Source organism: Boleophthalmus pectinirostris, unplaced genomic scaffold (assembly GCF_026225935.1).
Source record: "Boleophthalmus pectinirostris isolate CB_2022bp ecotype Guang Dong unplaced genomic scaffold, ASM2622593v1 HiC_scaffold_2, whole genome shotgun sequence".
In the NCBI taxonomy this organism is placed as follows: Eukaryota; Metazoa; Chordata; class Actinopteri; order Gobiiformes; family Gobiidae; genus Boleophthalmus; species Boleophthalmus pectinirostris.
This window is the reverse complement of record NW_026571152.1, coordinates 943,659-962,960: the sequence shown is the minus strand read 5'-3', so window position 1 is coordinate 962,960 and position 19,302 is coordinate 943,659. Positions and strand designations below refer to the sequence as shown.

General features: G+C 41.3%; 1 protein-coding gene across 2 annotated transcripts in view; it reads left to right on the top strand.

The window, feature by feature from the left end:
* spg11 (SPG11 vesicle trafficking associated, spatacsin) overlaps nt 1-19,302 on the top strand; it is a 41,567-nt gene that overhangs the window by 21,472 nt on the left and 793 nt on the right. The window contains exons 24-42 of one of the 2 annotated variants that reach the window (XR_008632380.1): nt 878-1,037; nt 2,180-2,328; nt 2,711-2,846; nt 5,092-5,292; nt 5,461-5,568; nt 5,926-6,091; nt 6,890-7,104; nt 7,911-8,397; nt 9,436-9,699; nt 10,399-10,544; nt 11,135-11,339; nt 12,631-12,765; nt 14,276-14,409; nt 14,695-14,814; nt 15,291-15,459; nt 15,558-15,634; nt 16,084-16,239; nt 16,822-16,973; nt 17,244-17,508. Coding sequence is in view for 1 of the 2 variants with exons in the window: in XM_020919140.2 (XP_020774799.2) it covers nt 878-1,037; nt 2,180-2,328; nt 2,711-2,846; nt 5,092-5,292; nt 5,461-5,568; nt 5,926-6,091; nt 6,890-7,104; nt 7,911-8,397; nt 9,436-9,699; nt 10,399-10,544; nt 11,135-11,339; nt 12,631-12,765; nt 14,276-14,409; nt 14,695-14,814; nt 15,291-15,459; nt 15,558-15,634; nt 16,084-16,239; nt 16,822-16,973 (3,180 nt within the window). In the remaining variant the exon portion in view is untranslated. The remainder of the gene's footprint in view (nt 1-877; nt 1,038-2,179; nt 2,329-2,710; nt 2,847-5,091; nt 5,293-5,460; nt 5,569-5,925; nt 6,092-6,889; nt 7,105-7,910; nt 8,398-9,435; nt 9,700-10,398; nt 10,545-11,134; nt 11,340-12,630; nt 12,766-14,275; nt 14,410-14,694; nt 14,815-15,290; nt 15,460-15,557; nt 15,635-16,083; nt 16,240-16,821; nt 16,974-17,243; nt 17,509-19,302) is intronic. The other variant, XM_020919140.2, reaches the window with a different exon arrangement.

Below are 19,302 nucleotides of genomic sequence, written 5' to 3'. Positions count from 1 at the left end.
ATGAGGAGTGAAAATGAAAAGACTTCAGATGTTTTATGGGTTTTACTCTGCAGCAGAAGGAGACAGTCTAGCAGAGTACCACAGTAGTCCTCTCTGAGATTGCCTGAGAGTGCCTCTCTGAGATTCTGTGTGGAGGAGATTATGTAAAAGAATTATAGTCCTTGAGCACAGATAATTGGTTAGCAGTGAGATAAAACTAAACCATCACTCACAATTACAAGGGATAAATATTATCACAAGGTCATCTAGTTTATGTGAAAGGGCTAGTGAAAACTTACTACAGTAAGGCTTCAGTTAATAAAGTGTACTTATGGCATGAACATGGATTATAAATATGAAAAAGTTACAAATGCAAAAAGGATGAACAAAGACCATATTCAGTCTGTGTCTGAGATATCCATATTATATGTGTAGAATATATCCATATCATGTGTAGAATCACAACACGATCTAACAAACCAAGCCAAATCTGTTCAGCATTTTTGTATCTCCGGTTTGAATTAGTGTTGTCAAATCACATACTGATCAAAACCTGATACTCATTTGAGCAGGTATTGATACTTAAACAGTTCCATTGACAGAACAGAAATTAACCTTTCCTGAATGTCTGTAGAATGATGTTGAGCTGCATGAGAACAAGTAGAAGAGCACATGGACACTATGAACCTACTGCACCACTGAGGATTACACACATATAAAGCCACATGGGAACATAAAGAAAAATACTATAATTTAATGTTGAAAATCACATTCTATCAGCATGGGAATGACACTGGTCTGAACATTACAATGTTTTTTATTTTAAATTATACAACTAATAATACAATACTTGACTCACAGAATGGTCCTCTTAACAGAAGCGTCTCCTGTCCCTCAGGTGTTCGTACGAGGCTGCTCTGGAGTGGTCTGTGGCGGTTCAGTTCTGTCAGGTCCACGGACTCCGGCTCAGCTCTGTGTTTCCGTCTTACTGCGCCAAAGATGGACACTTCATCAACTTCCTGCTCTTTGTCCAGCTGCACAACTTCCCCCCACAACAGGTCAGAACACTAGTCAGAAGAGCTCCACTTCAGCATAACTCTGCATTTTCAGATTAAAGGTCCACTGTGTAACTTTTCTGGGGACTGGTTCTCCATAGTGTTGTCATTGTTTTGTGTTGGAATGTTTCACAGTGTGGTATTAAACGTATCTATATCCATGGAGAGAACTATGTAACACCAATAGACCAAGCTACAGGTCAGATCTGTGGAGATGCAACATCCATTCACACTAAAGACTTCCATACACTACAAGGAATCGTCTTAAATGATTTTAACTGTGTGACAAACAGCGCACACCACAGACACAAGGAGAATCTGAGGAGATTTTAAATCTGCGATCGCAAACACTGCAACAGGGTGTGGCAGCGGACCACAGGATATAAAACTGTGAGCGCGAGCGCATCAGCTGTTTCCTGTCCACAGTAAAACCACTCACTCTGAGACGCTTAAGTGTTCAAAGATCAGTTCTAGTTTAGATACAAGTCAGAACTGTGTTACTATTATTTGTGAAATGTGGTGCAAAACTTCAGATAGAGGATTTTAATGCATAGAAGGCTGGAGATAAAGTCCACAGGAAGTAGAGTCACTATGACTAATCTGCAGCTTCAGCTCGAGGAGCGCAGCGGCTTCAGAATCGCTCACAAAGGCACAAAGTTGAGTCATGCCTTCCCGAATTTAGGAAGAAGCAAATTGCAGCCAAAATTGGGCATATTCTCTTGTAGTGTGTGGCAGCCTTTAGAATGCATGCTTTTCAGGGTATTTTTGAAAAATAAAAACACCTAAATAAATGACAGATGCGTTTAATGCCATACTGTGGAACATTTCAGGCAAAGCAATCTACCTGGTGGACCCTCCACCAGAAATCTTTAAAGGTTCTGTATTTTATATAGTTTTCTTCCTGTGGTAATCCAGATGGCTTCATAGCCTCACCAGGTTCAAACTGTCATCTAAACAACAAACCCAATATTAATGTGGCTTTGGGCTTTTTGCTTTTATACAAAACTATCCAGTATACTACATACTACAAGCCAACAAACTATCAACATTTCTTTGTATTTCTGTGCATTGCATCAATTTCTCTAAAACGTTAAGCTGATTTTAGACAGTGTGGGGTTCATCCCTGTATGTGTGTTTGTGTGCAGGTGCGGTGTCTGGTGTCTGAGTTCAGTCCCACTCTGCGCTCTCACCTGAGCCTGGCCTTTCAGGACCTGCAGCTGTTCAGTGCTGAGAGAAGAGCAGCAGAGGAACAGCTGCAGGAGCTGTCTGCAGAGGAGGGGGGGCTGCCACTCAGGTGGGTCAGAATGTCATACAAACTGCAGTTTTCCTGGACCAACTTTGTTTAGTAAAGAGTTTAAGGAGAAGATAATCTCTTTTACTCTTGCCTTTACATTATTCTATTTTTGTGTTTAACAGTAAAATAATCTATTTTAAATTAATTATTTCTAATGACATTGTTTTATTATTTACAAACTTGCACATATTATGATCTGACTACATTGGAATTTGCAAATCAATGAATATGTTCTGTCTCTTTATTACTCCATACTACCATTGTACAAATTCTAAAATACTAATATTATATAAAATACACTTTGAGTCACTATTTACTTGTTTTGCTTTTACTTGAACTCACTATACACTAAACCATTTTTCATCTACCCTCTTGGTCCCAGGAGCTCAGAGCACCCAAAGGAGCTGTTTCAGGTGCTGCTGCAGAGCCAAAATGAGACATGCCCTTCTCGCTTTCTCCTGCAGGAGGCGCTTATGCAACACTGCCCCATTCTGGCTGTGCTCGCCGTGTGTCATCAGGTAAATGACTGGAATGTGTGGATGAAAGCTGAACTGCATTGACCAACTACTTTTACACTTACTATCCAACACTGCTAACATCCCTACATTTCTACGTGCACAAGCATGGCAGGAAAACCAGATCACCGGCCTAGTCCAATTTATACCCATTTTTCAAGGTGCATGTAAACCTGGCAACAACGAATGGGGCATCGTGCCTGATTTACATTAGGCATAGACTAGCTGAGCCGGTCAAATACATGTAGAAACAAATAGGAAAAGAATATATACTGTACATGTGACAAAGTTTGAACATTTACTCATTTTAGATAAACAGCAAGACAAACTTTGGTCTCTCCACCGAGCACATTATTTTGTTTTGGTTTGTTACATTGATGTGAAAATGAAACTTACCAGAGCTTCAATAAGGATTTGAGCAGTGGAGAGCAAATAACTACACAGTAATATAATGACACAGTTCCTGTCTGAAAATCAAATGCTCAATGTGAATGATATGGCGATTACATAAACATACATTTGTCAGAAATAGATATGAGTTATTTTTATATTAATTATAGCTGCAAAGTTTCAAATAAACAAAATAGGCAAATATATCTCCTACAGCCTGCAGTAGACTGGTGTCAGGAGTGGTCTTTACATCTACACTATAAAAACAAGTTATGAAAATGATACTTTTTGCTTGTTTTATAATCAGAAATGTTTAAGTAACTTTATTTAATATTTAAATCAGACATTTATTGATTAGTAGAGGCAATGAAAGTCATATTTACTGCAAACATTCTATTCAGTAAAGGATTTCCTGTGCTACCATCATCTCATGGTGTCACCTGTGAAAACCTTGCTTATCGACACATAAGTATTTGACCTGCGCAGTTAACGGGTCAAATGCAGAGAACACATGGACAGACATTATTTTCTTCATAATTTCCTATGAAGATGTTGATGCTGTTATGGACTTTTTGGAGTTTACTTTTTCAGTTATTCAGAACTAGCAGAAAGTTGTTGTTTTTTCCCTTTGAATGGCATACATGATTCATCAAGAACAACAAAGAACCCACTGGCTTCTCTTATGAACCAGTCAAGATAGCTGAAAAATTGGTACACAAATTCTCAATGCTATTCATTCAGTCTTTTCAAAACATGGAAGCTGTTTATTAACAGAAATTTGCAAATGGTGACCCCCGGTGGCAAATTAATGAAAAGTTGTTTTGTGGTGATTATTATTATTATTGTTATAAGTTTAATTCAAAACACTTGAGTGTGAAATGATTAAAAAGTAGATGTTTTAGAAGTAAAACTTTTCAGATTAAGATTTGTTTGGGCTTGTGCAGAAGGACAGTGAATATAGAGAGGAGGGACAGTAAATATATGGTACAGAGGAGGTACAGGAAAAATGTTTGACCAAGGAGTTAAAATTGTATATAAATCTAATGGGATATTTAATAAGGAACTTTGGAGAATGTCAAAAGGACAGGACCGGTCATATTTTACAAATGAAATACAAACTGCAAAATGAAGAAGACCTGCTGCCTGTTACTGATGTAACTATTTACATAGTAAATGGAGCTTATTCTAAAGTGAGGAATGGGGCATGCAGAGTTCAGGGTGTATTTGTGCAGATTCATTAACCAAGGTGTCATCCAGCTGGAGTCTATTGCTTGGAATTGGTCTTCTAGTTTTGACATGTTTATCTATCTAGCCAACAACTGTCCCTTTCACCACCTTTGACCACTGCACTGACCACTACAGACCCGGAACTAAACCAAGGACTAAACCAGGACTAAACCAGAACTAAACCTAGACTAAAAGCAAGACTAAAGTAGGTCTAAACCACTCTAAACCACTCTGATAGATTCTGATCACTGCATACTGCAACACAGTTTTACACATGCTCTGCCCTATAGCCTGTATATATAAATGGACAGAGCTAACCCACTAGCTGCTCACTACCAAACAGGAAGTGAGTATGGGTGTGCTTCTGACTTCACAGGCTGGTTCTAGTTCACTTACTATTGAAAAACGCCCCTTTCTCTGTGTAACTGCTGCTGTCAGGAATCTTGGTCTTAAAATGTTCTAACAAAATCTGATTCCTGGGAATCAAACCTGGGACCAAGAGACTTTACCACTGTCTAGTTTTTACTTGTTAATATGGTTGGTCCCAACTCATTGCGCTTGTTCTCTTCCCAAGCTCTGATAAATAAAGCCTACAGGGAGGGCATCTGTGTGAAAATTGTTTGATTGACAGGGGGCGGAGCGTCTGTCCTGCCTGTGCGTGTGGGTCCTGACCTCTGTGGATGAAACTACAGCACGTGAAGCCACGTCTCACCTCAGCGTCGCCCCCCAGCACCACGACTGGACACTGCACGACCTGTCAATCATCTGGAGGACGCTGTTGGGGCGGGGCCAAGTTGCTCCACTACTCAGAGGATTCCAGCTGTTTCAGAAGGTACTCACTTTATACATCTACACTAACAGAGCCAACGCTAATCCTGTCTAGGTTCAAGAATGTATTTGCTCTTTTATTTATTGATTCATTTGAATAAAGAGTTGAATTAATAATTAACGCATTTCTTTGTTGAAGTAGGAAACTAAAGACTCCAAATCTCTCTTACAGGACTGCCCTCTGGTGCTGGTGCTGAGGATGTTTGAGTTGTGTTGTGACTACAGAAACTTCGCTGAGGCAAAAGCAAAGCTGTTGGACTTTCAGAAGACCCTTGTCACTGTAAGTTTTTATTTTGTGTTATCCAGGCTCCATACATTTTCATCACCTGACCCACAGTTATATTTCCAGCCCTAAGGTTCAAACATGGCCTTCTGTTCAGTGACTGGGCTGTGCCAAGTTTAGCCTTTAGGTACATCCAGTGTCTGTGCAGCCCTCTGACCATGAGCAGTGGAAGAATTTTTAACTGAGAAAAAGTTCATGTTCTGAATATCATCAGTAATTGCCACAAAATAAATAATTGCCACTTCTGAAAGCTGTAGGTGTCAGCTGAACGTGAGCAGGTTTGAGCTAGAATACATCATGCTACATTTACATAAACTTGTTACCCTGTCTCCTGCTTTTCTGTGTCTCCTGTAGCTGAGGAGCAGTGGTCCAGCGCCCCCTGGTGGTCTCCCTCTGCAATGGGTGGAGAGTCAGGCCTCAGTTCTTCTGCTGATGATGCTCCAGCGCTGCTCCTCTCAGTTTGACCTGCACAGACTCCTGCAGCTGCTCGCCGACGTCAACAAGCTGCTCAAATCTAATGGTATGATCATTCAACTAGTAACATTGTTATTTCTCTCTAGAATATATTTTTTTAATTCTCTTAAATTCTTCTACAGTTTAGGCAAAAGAGGAAAGTGTAGACATTGTGATTACTAAGGATATGATTAAAATGAGTATTATTATTTTACTTATTTAAAACAAGGACAGTGCACAGAAAACTTTAATCTCAGAGAGAAAAGATGCTCTGGGGAAGGGAGCTAGTGAGCAGGTGAAAATGTCAGGTATGAAAACAAACTCTTGGTCTGTAATAGAGGTATGTGGATGGGCTACTTTTTCATCTGCAACCACATCACAAAACTCATCATTCGCCCGCTGTCCATGTGCAACCAGTTTTTGACCAGTTTTCAAAACCGCACCCGCCCGCCATCCGCTCGGTCTCCTCTCAGTTGCTCCGAGTTCAGAGTTTTTTATTTGAGTAGTGAAACCTCCACCTTCCTGAATTTAATTAAAATATTATTTATCCGCCCGACCCGCGGTTTAGCCACAGAGTCCGCAGCTAAACCACCATCCGCGCATCTCTAGTCTGTAAAAACTACCAAACTCTGGATCACACATGTAGGGTTAAGAAATGTCACATAATCCTTTTTCCAATTAAAACACAAAAAGGAAATGAAAATTGTCTGTTATAGGGAAATACCACTACAAAGAATCCACCATGATGGAAATCAATAGACCTGTTTCTGTTTTCTATCCTATCTTTCTATTATAAGCCATTTTAGATCAATATTGCAAATATAAGCATAAGATGTTTGTTTGAACATATACTCTGTGTCCACAGGTCTAGACTTCAGGAAGCTCAGTCAGTTGAGTCAGCTGTTACAGGGCTCAGACGTGACCCTCTCTCCACGACTGCTGCAGTGCACATCCCCCTCTGACCAGCAGGAGGAACTACAGGCCATAGTCGACGCTCTGCAGTCCAGGGGGCGCTATTCTCAGGCCAGACAGGTGTCCCAGCTCGCAGGGCTCCCTGTGCACAGGCTGCTGCTCAGCCAGGTACAGTTAGTGCGGTTAATCACATGCAACACATTCACTCGAACTAAGGAAGTTTTATTTATATACCACTTTTCACAGACACATCACAAAGACACTTTACAGAGCATTATTCATTCACTCCATACCCGGTGGTGTAAGCTACTGTTGTAGCCACAGCTGCCCTGGGGCAGACTAATGGAAACGTAACTGCCAGTCAGCCCCTCCGACCACCACCATCACTCACACACACTCCACTTTCATAGTAAACAGATTCATTCAGGTCATTATTACTGCCTCCAGTGCATTTGTTCAGAATGGACCTTTTCATGATGAAACACATGTCCACGTGATAAAAAGCATGTGGTTAATTCATAGTTAATAGTAATTAGTAAATAGGGCTGCCACACTTATCAGAATAATCAATCCCAGTTGTACTCGCTTTTATAACAAAGACAGTGGTATTATAACTTTTTTTTTATTTCATTAATGATACATTAAACTTGTAAATATTCAGCCTTCCCTCACCATATTGCATTTAAAAACATAAAAGTGCAGTATACATAATTGGTTGAGTAACCAATTAATAATAAGAATGAATTAATAATGAATAATTGCTGACTAGTGGACTTTCAAAATAATTGTTAGTTGCAGCGCTAGTGGAAATGTCCACGGTTATTACATATTGCATAATAAGATTGCATGTGTTTGCACTGTAGAAACCATTAATGTTAAATGATGCATATGAAAAGTTAGTTGTCATTGTCAAAAGTAGGTCAGGCCTGCGGGGTCAGATTACGTGTACTAAACACTTTTGTCTTTATTTGCAGCTTGAGCAGGAGGTGAGCTCTGTCAGGCAAAAGCGTCAATGGAAACGTTTGGAAACTCGAGTGAACTTCTGGAAGAAAAGTCACGACCAGCTTCAAACCGACAGCACCGACCCTGAAGCCGCCGCACACTTCCTCCTCTCACAAACTCTGAACTTTGACCCGTCCACGACCCCTCAAGACGACCAATCTCAGCTTTTAGATATTCAAGAAAAGTGTCTCCTGATTGCACTGGCTTCTTATTGGTTCTCTCAAATTCACCCTGTTCCCATTTCCAGACTGGAGGATCTGGAGAAGGAGCTGTGGTTGAACAAAGTCAGACAAGAACTGTTGACCAATGCAATTGAGAGAGAGAGTGTTTTTAATGTGCCACAGAGCGTCTCTTCTGAACTCAGCACGTATGGAGCTCTCATGAAGGACTTTTCTTTCTCTAATATTACAAGTCTAAATACAGCAGCGTATCTCAGTCTGGACGGGCTCCCTAACGCAGGTGAATACACATGCAAAAATATTACAATTAAAGGTGCCATGCCGGAGTTCTAAAAAGAGAAAAAAACAGAACTACCGTATTTTCTTGGCTATTAGTCGCGCTCCAACCACATCAAAAAACGATTGTGTGCCCCCGTAATACAGAGCGCCCTATACACGAATCCACTCGGGTGTCCCAGCACGACTTCAGTAAACTACAAAGCCGCACCACCTGCAGCGCACACAAACACACACGGAGCAGACAGCGACCGCATAGTGAAACACACCCACAGACACACTCATCACTCCACGCTGACGAAAAAGCGAGTTAAATGTGCCACTTCTAGACACAACTGAGCAACTGAGTCACTGAACACGCCGACAATCCAGCGTCCCAGACAGCACCCTCCCTACACGCCACAACTGAACAAAGCCCAGAGTCACCGTGAACGCGCCAAACAAACAAAACCACTCACCCATCACACTGTTGTGTTTTGTTTAAAGTCCAGTGTGGTTTATTCTTGAGAAAAGTTCGAAAATAGACCATTTAATGACAGTGCATTTTATAATCCAGAGCGCCTAATAGCCCGGAAAATACGGTAGTTCATTTAGATCATTTTGCTGTGGTCCAAAGTCAAACCTCATTCACGGCAATGAGTTTATAAGAGTGATTCTGTCATGGGAATGCTTCAAGTAACTAGTATTCTAACAGCACACTTCCTGCTTCCTGGATGATATAAAGGTGTCTCATTTGGACCTCAAGAGGTCTTTTTACACTGTTACAGTATTTTGTTTTTTGAAAAGCAGGAAGTGCATTGTTAGCATGCTGAATGTTACTTACTTTAAAGTCACCGTAAACTCTGTTCTCATTTGGGTTTGTGAATAATTTGAATGCTCTGAATGCATAAGGTAATTGAGGAATATCTTTGGACCACTGCAAACTGTTTCAACTGAGTTATTTCTGTTTTTAAGACTGTAAAAATCTGGTGCAGCGCCTCCATAACTGACTAGAGTAAACAAACACATAAAGCATGTATCTTCCTCACTGTCTTGTCTTCAGACCCCAGTGGCGCCCCCTCCTGCCCCCCTGACCTGAGCGCAGAGGAGGGGCATGTTCTGAGCACTCTGGTGGGGCAGTTACTGGACCAAGGCAGTATCCATGAGGCTAGCAGAGTCTGCAGATACTTCACTTTGTTCCATAGAGACGTGTGGCTGGTGCTTCGCTGCAGAGCTCTGGCCACAGGAGAGATCCAGCCCGAGCAGAGAGACGAGGAGGACACAGAGACAGAGAGTTGGACAGGGACAAGAAGCAGGATACCCAGCTGTGAGTGGGAAACATGGATCTTATGATGTCAAAAAGTACTAAAGTAAACTTGCATGCATCAAAATCTAATTGAATATAAAACAGCCTGGGTGTCTTAAAGGCGCTCTTAAAATCCAATGCATTATTCATTACAATTCCAATATAAATGGTCACAATTGGCAAATTATAAAGGCTGCAATCAAGTAATGTAATGTCCTCAGCAAACCCCACAGTCACTTTTATGTATATAAAAACAGCTAACCTAGCAGTTTAGACTTCTACAAATATATTTCTTAAATGCATTGGAAGCTTATATTAGTTCTGTCTTTTCTCAAATGTTAATGCTCCCATATTTAAGATGTGGTTTTTGGATTAATCCCAAAACTAATTTAATCTGGGACAAGAACTCCCCCTGGAAATGAGATTGTACTCTATGGGGAAGTGAGAATTTTCAGGTTTTGTGAAGGCGTACTGAAAAAATAAGTACACTTATATCACTGAGCACAATTTCTGGGAAAGAAAGAAGATTTTTATGTTCATAAATATGTCATCATTCCCCATTGTGTTTAATGCTTATTTAAAATGTGCCACATAAAATGATGGTAATGTATAATTCTGTGTTGTGTACATGTGACTGTTTTGACTTTTCCACTCTGTTTATTTCTTATGATTCTGGTCAGTAAAAAGCAGAATAATAATAGTGTAACTCTCTGTTTCCAGCGGCCTCCTTCAGCAGTCTCTCCTCCTTTGTGGTTTTTTCTCTTCCTGAAGATGAAGTTTCTGTTCAGCTTCATAAACTCATCAATCAGAGTCGCCATGGCAACAACTACTGCAAACAAGTGCTCAGCCTCTATCAGCTCTCAAAGGTACAAGTACTACTGCTGTTACTTCTACTCTAACTCCTGTAACCTGCCCCCAACCTCACATGTATAATCAGACTGTATAAAAGAAGTGGACTAGTCACCCACAGAGTTCAGCGACGCTCAGATGAGGCTTGGGATGCTCACGATGACAGGAGCCAATCTGGAGGCAGCCTCTTTGTTATGAATAGGATTTTTTTGACCGTGTTAGCTATGTCCACTTATATATACAATCTATGCATGTAAACCAGAAGAGCTTCTTTGAATTTCACTTTCCAAACTCATGCTGATTATTGCAGTGATCAAACCAATCAGTCAGTATCCAACTTAATGGCTAGCAGCTGTTGTTTGTTAGATCAACTCAGTTTTCATTTACCAACTCAGTTTAATTGCTTCTAAACTATGAATAAATATGGAAAGATGGACTAAACAGAGCAGGTCCAAACCAAGTCTACAAAAGGACAAATGTGAACAATATATTAAACAAAAGTGTATGTGTTCTTTAACATGCCTGACTAATGAATAGATCTGATACAATGATGTTTACTGTGTGTGTATGTGTATGTGTGTGCGTGTGCGTGTGCGTGTGTGTGTAGGAGCTGCAGTGTTCCTTTGCTCAGGTGTGCAGTGAGGACCCTTTGTGTGTCCTGGAGAAGCTGTTGGTTTGTGAGCAGCCTGAGCGTTTCAGAAGAGCACAAGCTTTTATCAGAGCTCAGGGACTGTCCTCTGAGGAGGTGGCCCAGCTCGTGTCCACCGCTCTGGTCAACTCACTGCTCACCTCCACACAAGAGCTACAGCCTGGTAAGAGAAGGGACAGAACCAAATCAATACAAGTAAGAGTGGTCTCTGGCCAGCCAAAAATACAAGCTTTAACTGTGCTTTACAAAGATGTGTAGGCTGGAGTTAAGATGGGCACAATTGACAGGACAGAAATGCTTAATATAACTGTTCAAAAACAGGTTACACTACACCTTAATAAAGTACAGACAAAACGGACTCAAAACGAACAAATAGTTTATTAAGAACTCAAGATACTTATTTAATATGTTCATCCCAACTACTAAAACCTCCTACTTACTAAACCTGAATTATTTTTAGTAAACAATTGAATTATTATGAATGAAGTCTTTCTTCATGCTTTATTTTGGCTAAATAAGGTGCAGTTATAAAATTCAAAATGAATTGAGGCAACAAACAACATTGTGGATTTCTGCAGACTCAAACAAAACCACACAAAACACTGTGAATCTTGCCCAGTGAGCACATTCATTCACAGTGTTGGGGAGTAACAGATTACATGTACCGGAGTTACGTAATCAGAGTACAAATTATGAGTAACTGTATTCAGTTACAGTTACTGTTTCAGTGAGTGGTAATTGGATTACAGTTACTTTGTTGAAATAAATGGATTACAGGGCGGTATTTTCTTGTTTTCACATTTTGGGCTGTATCCTTTTTTTTTCCCTCGGTAATTCCGCTCATTCCCGGAAACTAAACCAGGTCTAAAGTATATCTCAACCAGGTCTAAACCAGGTCTAAATCCAGGACTAAAACCAGGTCTTAACCAGGACTAAAACAGGACTAAAACAGGACTAAAAGCAGATCTAAACCAGGTCTAAACCAGGTCTAAAATAGGACTAAAACAGGACTAAACCATGCTGGGTCTCCTCCTCTTCTATCAATAATATTTTTATTACGGTTAAGGAAAGTCTGGGCTTTTTATTTTCTTTTTGCAGGCAAAATATCTTATGTTACGATATCCTCATCTTTGCTTCTCTACAGCAAATCAAGTAATCCAAAGTATTCAGATTACGTTACTCAGTTTTAAGTAATTTAATGGATTACGTTACAAACTACATTTTGGGGTATGTAATCTGTAATCTGTAGGGAATACATTTTAAAAGTAACCTTCCCAACATTGTTCATTCAATATTGTAATATGTGTTTTTGTCAGTATTGTCCCCTATAATCTTTATTCAGTGTTTTTTTATGTTTAGAGCAGCTATGCATAAACACTTTCCCTTTAGAGATGCCTTCAAAAAATGAATACCCTCCTGTTTATTTTCTCTCACTTTTTCATCTTATGTTTCAGAACGTCAGGTGTTCCGTCCATCAGAGGGGCGGGACTCTCTGATGCAGCTCCTCAAACTGTGTGAAGACCCAAACCTGGTGGGAACCAAGCTCCTGGAGCACGTCACCTCTGTCCCCCTCAGAGACCTTAACTGCAGTGAGTCCTCTTCTAAACACAAAATGGATTTTCACTAAACACCCTGAATAAGTCTTACCAGTCGCCCAGTATTTCTGCAATGTTCCCTTAGTTAGCAGCACTGAAAGATCCAAATCCACTTTATTTCTATAGCACATTTCACAAACAAAGCCGTTTCCAAAGTGCTGCACAGCGATAAAAAAATTAAGACAACAAAAGGTAAATTGCTAAAATGTGGTCATACCATTCCTAAAACAATAAAAACAATAAAAGCAAATAAAAGCAAAAACCATAAAAATCATAAAATAGTAGTAAACAGTAAAATAAATAAAAGACACAGAGGACCACATAACTCACGCAGTGCTAAAGCCAGAAAATAAAAGTGGGTTTTAAGACGAGCCTGAAAACTCTCCACTGTGGGGGCGTGTGAGGGCAGACCGTTCCAGAGCGTTGGGGCCGGTCAGAGAGAAGATTTTACAACCGTGTTCAATATCACTGTACATAGTGACAATGATGTCTGTTTCACGTGCTGTTTCAGTGGGCCGAGGTCAGTGAGGGGTCAGTATTACCAAACACAATGACCTCAGTTTTGCCCTCATTAAGACTTAAAAAGTTGTGGGCCAACCAATCCTGACCTTTCTAAGACACTGAAGGAGAGGTGTCAGGGGCAGAAGCAAGTTTGAAAAGTGGCAGATAAATTTGGTGTCGTCTGCATAGAAGTGATATTGAATGGTATGTACAGAGCAAAAAGAACAGGCGCAAGAATTGAACCCTGTCTGACGGAGTAGCTCCTCCCACTGTGGTAAGACTTCCGGTCCCCCTCACATAAACAGTTTTCCAAATGATTTAAAGGAGTTGCATGGTCAACTGTGTTAAAAGCAGCCGTCAAGTCTAAAAGCACTAAAATGGCAGAATCATCAGAATCAGTCACTAAAAACAGGTCATTAAAAGCCTTTAAAAGTGCAGAGTCTGTACTGTGTAGAACCTTATAAACTGATTGGAAGATGTCAAAAGTGCAATGTGCTTCTAGTAATGACTGGAGCTGCAGGAGGACAGATTTCTCCAGGATTGTGGCCAGAAAATGGAGTTTAGATATAGGCCTATAGTTGGAGAACTGATGTGCCCAGACCAGGTTTCTTCAATAACAGCTTCTTTACAGAACACAGGCACAACACCAGTAACAAGGCTGCTATTAATGACTGTTTGGATGGGTCACATGCAGGGGACAATAAAAATAAATACATGAGCAGATGCGAAGGATCCCCTTTAGACTCCCACATAATGATGCTTTTGGTCCCTGACATAAAACAGACAAGGTGCTGCTCCAACAGGCAGCACAGAATGTACACAGTATGTACAATATCAAAGATGACTTCAGTGTTCATGTGCTTGATTTCAAGGTAAACTTCTAAAGTCTCTTGTTCCTCTGAAAGCCTCTTGTCTTGTTTTGGAAACTGTCTCCGTGTGCAGGAGAGTTTATGATTTGTTCAGACTGTGCTGTTGTTCACTCTCTTGGCTTTATCTGCTGCAGTTGTGGAGCTTCTGATCGTGGCTCACGACTGCTTCAGTCTGACCTGTCACATGGAGGGGATCGTCCGTGTGCTGCAAGCGGCGCGCCACCTCAGCCACTCCCACCTCGCACCAGGGGAGCACTACGGCCTATTGGTGAGGTCTAGGGACAGATACTACAGCACACACACTCACCTCGCACCAGGGGAGTACTACAGTGTACTGGAGAGGTCTAGAAGCATACACTACAGTAATCACTTTAATTCAGTTGTATCTTAAAGGTGCACTGTGTAACTTTCCTTGTGGAAAGTACACTAAAAAAAAGTTTGAATGCTCAATAGATATTAATTGTAGTATGGAATTACTAACTGTACTGTCAAAACTTGTTGTTTTCATGTTTATACCATTTCGCGTCTTGTATGTCTTGTTTACGTGTTGTAGGTGCGTCTGCTGACAGGAATCGGCCGCTACAATGAGATGACTTACATCTTTGACCTGCTGCACCAGAACCACCGCTTTGAGATGTTACTGAGGAAGAAGATGGACACGGACAGAGGGCAGGTGAGGGTGAAAAGACACGTTTGTCTCTAAATATGTCCCATCAGGATAACGTCAAGCAAAGTCACTTTACTTTCATCTGGCTCAGAATACTACAGAATATTCAGTGGCCTTTCATGATCTAAATAACAAATCAGTGAATCAAAACAATATCGCCTACATGACCTGGTTAACAAAATGGTTGTTAGTTGTGACCTGGTTGAAGTGTCTTGCCCATCGGCAGGTTCATTGTTTGAAGCTAATCTAACCACCAACCTTTATCATCACAATACCTGTAGAAGTCTTTAACATTACCATGTGGTGTTCTACTATTGTAGTTCTGATACGGAGAAGTGCTCTTGAACTATTGAGAAAAAGTGTCATTTATTTGTCATTTTGTCAGTATCGATTCCTTCTTCAACGACTTCTTATTGTGCATGTTTTTGTTGTGTCTTAAACTTGTTTGTATTATTGAGTTCAAACTCTGTGTCCGTGTTCAGAGCTCGAGCCTGAAGACGGCCCTGCTGGATTACCTGAAGCGCTGTCTCCCGGGCGACAGTGAGAAGCACAACATGGTGGCGCTGTGTTTCAGCATGAGACGAGAGATCGGAGAGAACCACGAGATGGCCGCTAGGACTCTGCTCAAGATGATCGAGAGCCAGGACTGGGGTCAGGCACAAAACAAGCTAAACATCTCTTTAGTTGGTCAAATAAATCAAATCAAAATTGAATATAAAGTAATGGTATGTGTTTGCTTGTGTTGCCAGTTGTGACTCCAGATTTGAAGACTTCATTGGAGAAGGTTCAGGGGTTACTGAAGGATGCTGCAGAAAGTTACGCTAAGGTCAGATATGTCCAAAATATTCAAAGAGCTAATCATTAAAATGGTCCTAAACTGGGCCTAAAGTAGATTAATATTAAGAATAATTTTCCCCCACACAGGTCTGTTGTAAAAGCAGCTCTTATGAGACGCTGTACCTCTTAAGAAAGTGTTTAAATCATCAACAAAAAGGAAGTAATGTGCTGTCAGCTGTGAAAAGGGCTCATAAACTCATTGTGGTGCATAGTTAGGATGTTACTTCTGTTTTTCACATTGTCAAGTACAGAGCCTTTAATCTCAGTATTGGTCCAAAATGATCAAATTCCTGCCCCTCTTTTCAGCTTCTATCGTGGTAATTTTGTGGACTAAAATCTGAAATGATTCAAACTATTCCCAGACCTGTCGGGGGTTAAATGAATTGCTGATATAACGGCTGTGTGTTGTGTTTCTCACATGTTCTGTCGTGTCTCCAGGACTCGTGTGTTCGTCAGGCCACTCGCTGTGTGAAAATGGCTAAACTTGTGGCTCTGCAGCTTCACTTCATTAAACAGGGACCAGATTTGAAAATCATCAACCTGAAGCCCGCAGAATTTCTGAGTGCAGCGGTGTCACTGCCTCGCTGCTACCAGGTGCACTCTTCTTATTCTCACAGCAAACAGAGTAAACCAAAGGCCTAGTGATGCAATGAGAACAAGATCTGTACAGAACTTAAAGACGACATATTCTGCACATTTTGAACTCTGAATCATGTTCAGGGGTGTTCCCTCATCAATAGCTTATTCAAAGTTATATTTACATTGATACATGCATGTTTGAGTGCTTCTGTATTGCTCTGCATTTGAGGCTTCAGTACTTAAAAAATGCGGACTTCATGTGATATATTTAAAATTTAAAGTTGCATTCTTATCTTATGAAACCTGTAATGGCAGAAAGAAAGAGACAAATCAAGACTGCAGCCTTGTCCATCCTTAGTAAACTACAGGACTATTTACCTATGTCCCAGAATATGAGTAAAGTTTATGTACAGTTTATGTACAGTTATGTCTTTTGAGGTCTGAGCTACAGACACCCTTGGATAAGGGGTTTGTAACTGTGACTGATAGTTGTTAATAACACACTTCAAATAATCCAGTGAGTCTCCATACCAGTTAGTACACATATGTTTAGTTTTGTTTAGTTTTTATGATTTTTTGTTTTGTATGTGCACACAGGTGTTTGTGCTGTCGGAGGCGTACAGCTACAGTCCAGACTGGGCAGAGGTCTTGTTCCAGAGAGTGGTCTTGAAGGGGGACTTTGTTTACCTGGAGGAGTTCAAATGCCACAGAGCTCTCTCCAGCACTCTGTTTGAGGAGATCTTCAAAAAGTAAGACATGATAGAACTGCTAACGTTAGTTCTGTAGGCTGCCCACCATCTACATACATGTTGGGTTGAAGAATGTGTGGCCCCAGATTCATGTATTGAACGAATAGTTGACATTTTTAACACTAATAATATTACCTAAGTGATCAAAGTTAAAGACCAACAGATAGATGCTTTATTAATCCAGAGGGAAATTCAAGTTTTGCTGCCGCAAAATGTTGCAGTTGATGCAACATTTCCACTGAGTGTGTCTCATTGTCCTTTGTGTCTCAGTCAAAGGTCTCAGATCAGTTTAACAGGAGGACTGGTCAGGGAGGGTCAGCAGATCTGTGTCAGGGCAGTTTGAGGAGAGGAAGAGCAGAAAGTGTCCCTCCTCTGAGTCCTGCAGCATCACAGCAGCCTGCAGGGGGCGCCAGTGAACACAACAGGAAAGGCCTCACTCTTATGCCGCTCTGGTGTCTCGGCCAGTGATGAAATGGTTCATTTCCTCAAGTGTTTCTTCTGGAGTTCTTCTGCTACATTTGCTGCCACATATGAGGTAAAAACCTGGAGCATCTTAAAAGTTCACAGTTGGCTCCCTAACTGGCCTCTTGCATGTTCTCCATGGATATGGGGAAAACAAACAGCACATTTCACTCAATCCAACAGTGTTTACTTGTGTCCTTCGAGCTGCACAGGCTGCACTTCTGAGCTGGTTATAATCCCATGACAGCATGTTACAAACTGAGCTCAAATAACAAACAGTTTCAAAATCTGCTGAGTGTGTGAGTCAGGCAGCCACAAAAGCAGCCAAACACGCCGCTGCCATGGAACCACAAAGTGCATTAAAACTGCATAATGGCTCCAAGTTGTTTAATGCTCTTATACCACAGCAACAAAGTGAAATCTGTCACTGGAGTCTTGTGAGCTTTAACTTATCTTAGAATGACCCAGACCTGGAGTTGTGTTTTGTTTCATTCACACATGTTTGAGTAACTCTTTATTATTAGGGCTCACACACTCACACTAGGACTTTAAAACTGTGCTGTGCTCAAGGATAATTGCTGTGGGTTCTACCCAAGCCCCCAGGTTCCAAAATGGCCGTCCATTCAAGTCAATGGGCTGAGCTTAATGGCGCATGATCCCAGCTTAGCCTAGCATGGCTAGGTACTTCCGGTGGCCGTGGGCCGACCGAGCATGCGCAGTAGTGCTCTTTTCTCCCACGGGCACACGCGAATGCATGCGACCACAAGCACAGAGCGCGGGCTCGTGTATCACGTGATCGCTTTGACCAATCAGAGCGAGAGGAACTAGAGCGGAGCAGTGCGTAGCCGAAGCTAACGATTATAAAGCGTTTTTTTAAGACAACTCAAGGATTTTGAGCGAGAAAAAGTTTATGATCTAAAAATAGGTAAAAATCGCCAACAAATCCGATAATTTTGAAAGCTGTAGGTGACCTGTCAGACGAACACGAGCAGTTTGTGATTATATTGCCTCTATGATAAAAATCTTGTCTCGGCCCACGGGACTTTTTCTGCTGAAGTTCCAGTGAGTGACACTACGTCAACTGGAGGCAGCTACAAGCAGCAATACTGTATCCAGTTATTTTAATAGATCCATGGTTCTATGTTGCACAACCAAACCAGGCCACAGCTGATGACATCATCATACGGCGCTGTTTGTTTACATGTGCTAACGCTTTTAATGGAGAAAAAAAGTCCTGTGGCAGAAATATCTATTAAATGGTGAGGCAGATGTGAGTCCTTTTATGATATGTGCTTCTCCTCTGTGAGTTTATGGAGATAATATAATATAAAAACTGTGGAGCAGTGAGGACAGATGAGAGGCAGCTAAACTTCTGTCTGTCACAGTCCTTATAGAAGGTGAGCGCAGATTCACTGTGTGTTTAGAGCAAACTTTATTCACTGTTCCCCTCATATGAGGAATATCAGTGCACCTGACTGGGATCTTTATAGTAAAGTCGTGTGTGCGTGTGTGTGTGTGTGTGTGTGTGTGTGTGCGCGCGTGCGTGTGTGTGCGCGTGCGTGTGTGTGCGCGCGTGCGTCTGTGTGCGTGTGTACGTGTGTGTGCGCGCGTGCGTGCGCGTGTGTGCGCGCGTGCGTGCGCGTGTGTGTGTGCGTGTGTGTGTGTGTGTGTGCGCGTGTGTGTGCGTGTGTGTGTGTGTGTGTGTGTGTGTACATGAGCTCTGTGCTCTGCTTTGGTCCACCTCCTCTAATCGATTGTGTTCACACTGTACAATCGTATGGTGCTTTAGGGGCAATCTGTGCTTGGGCACAGTTTTAAAGTCTTAGTGTGAGTGTACCCTAAGTTTGTCTACATCGCCAAAGCTCAA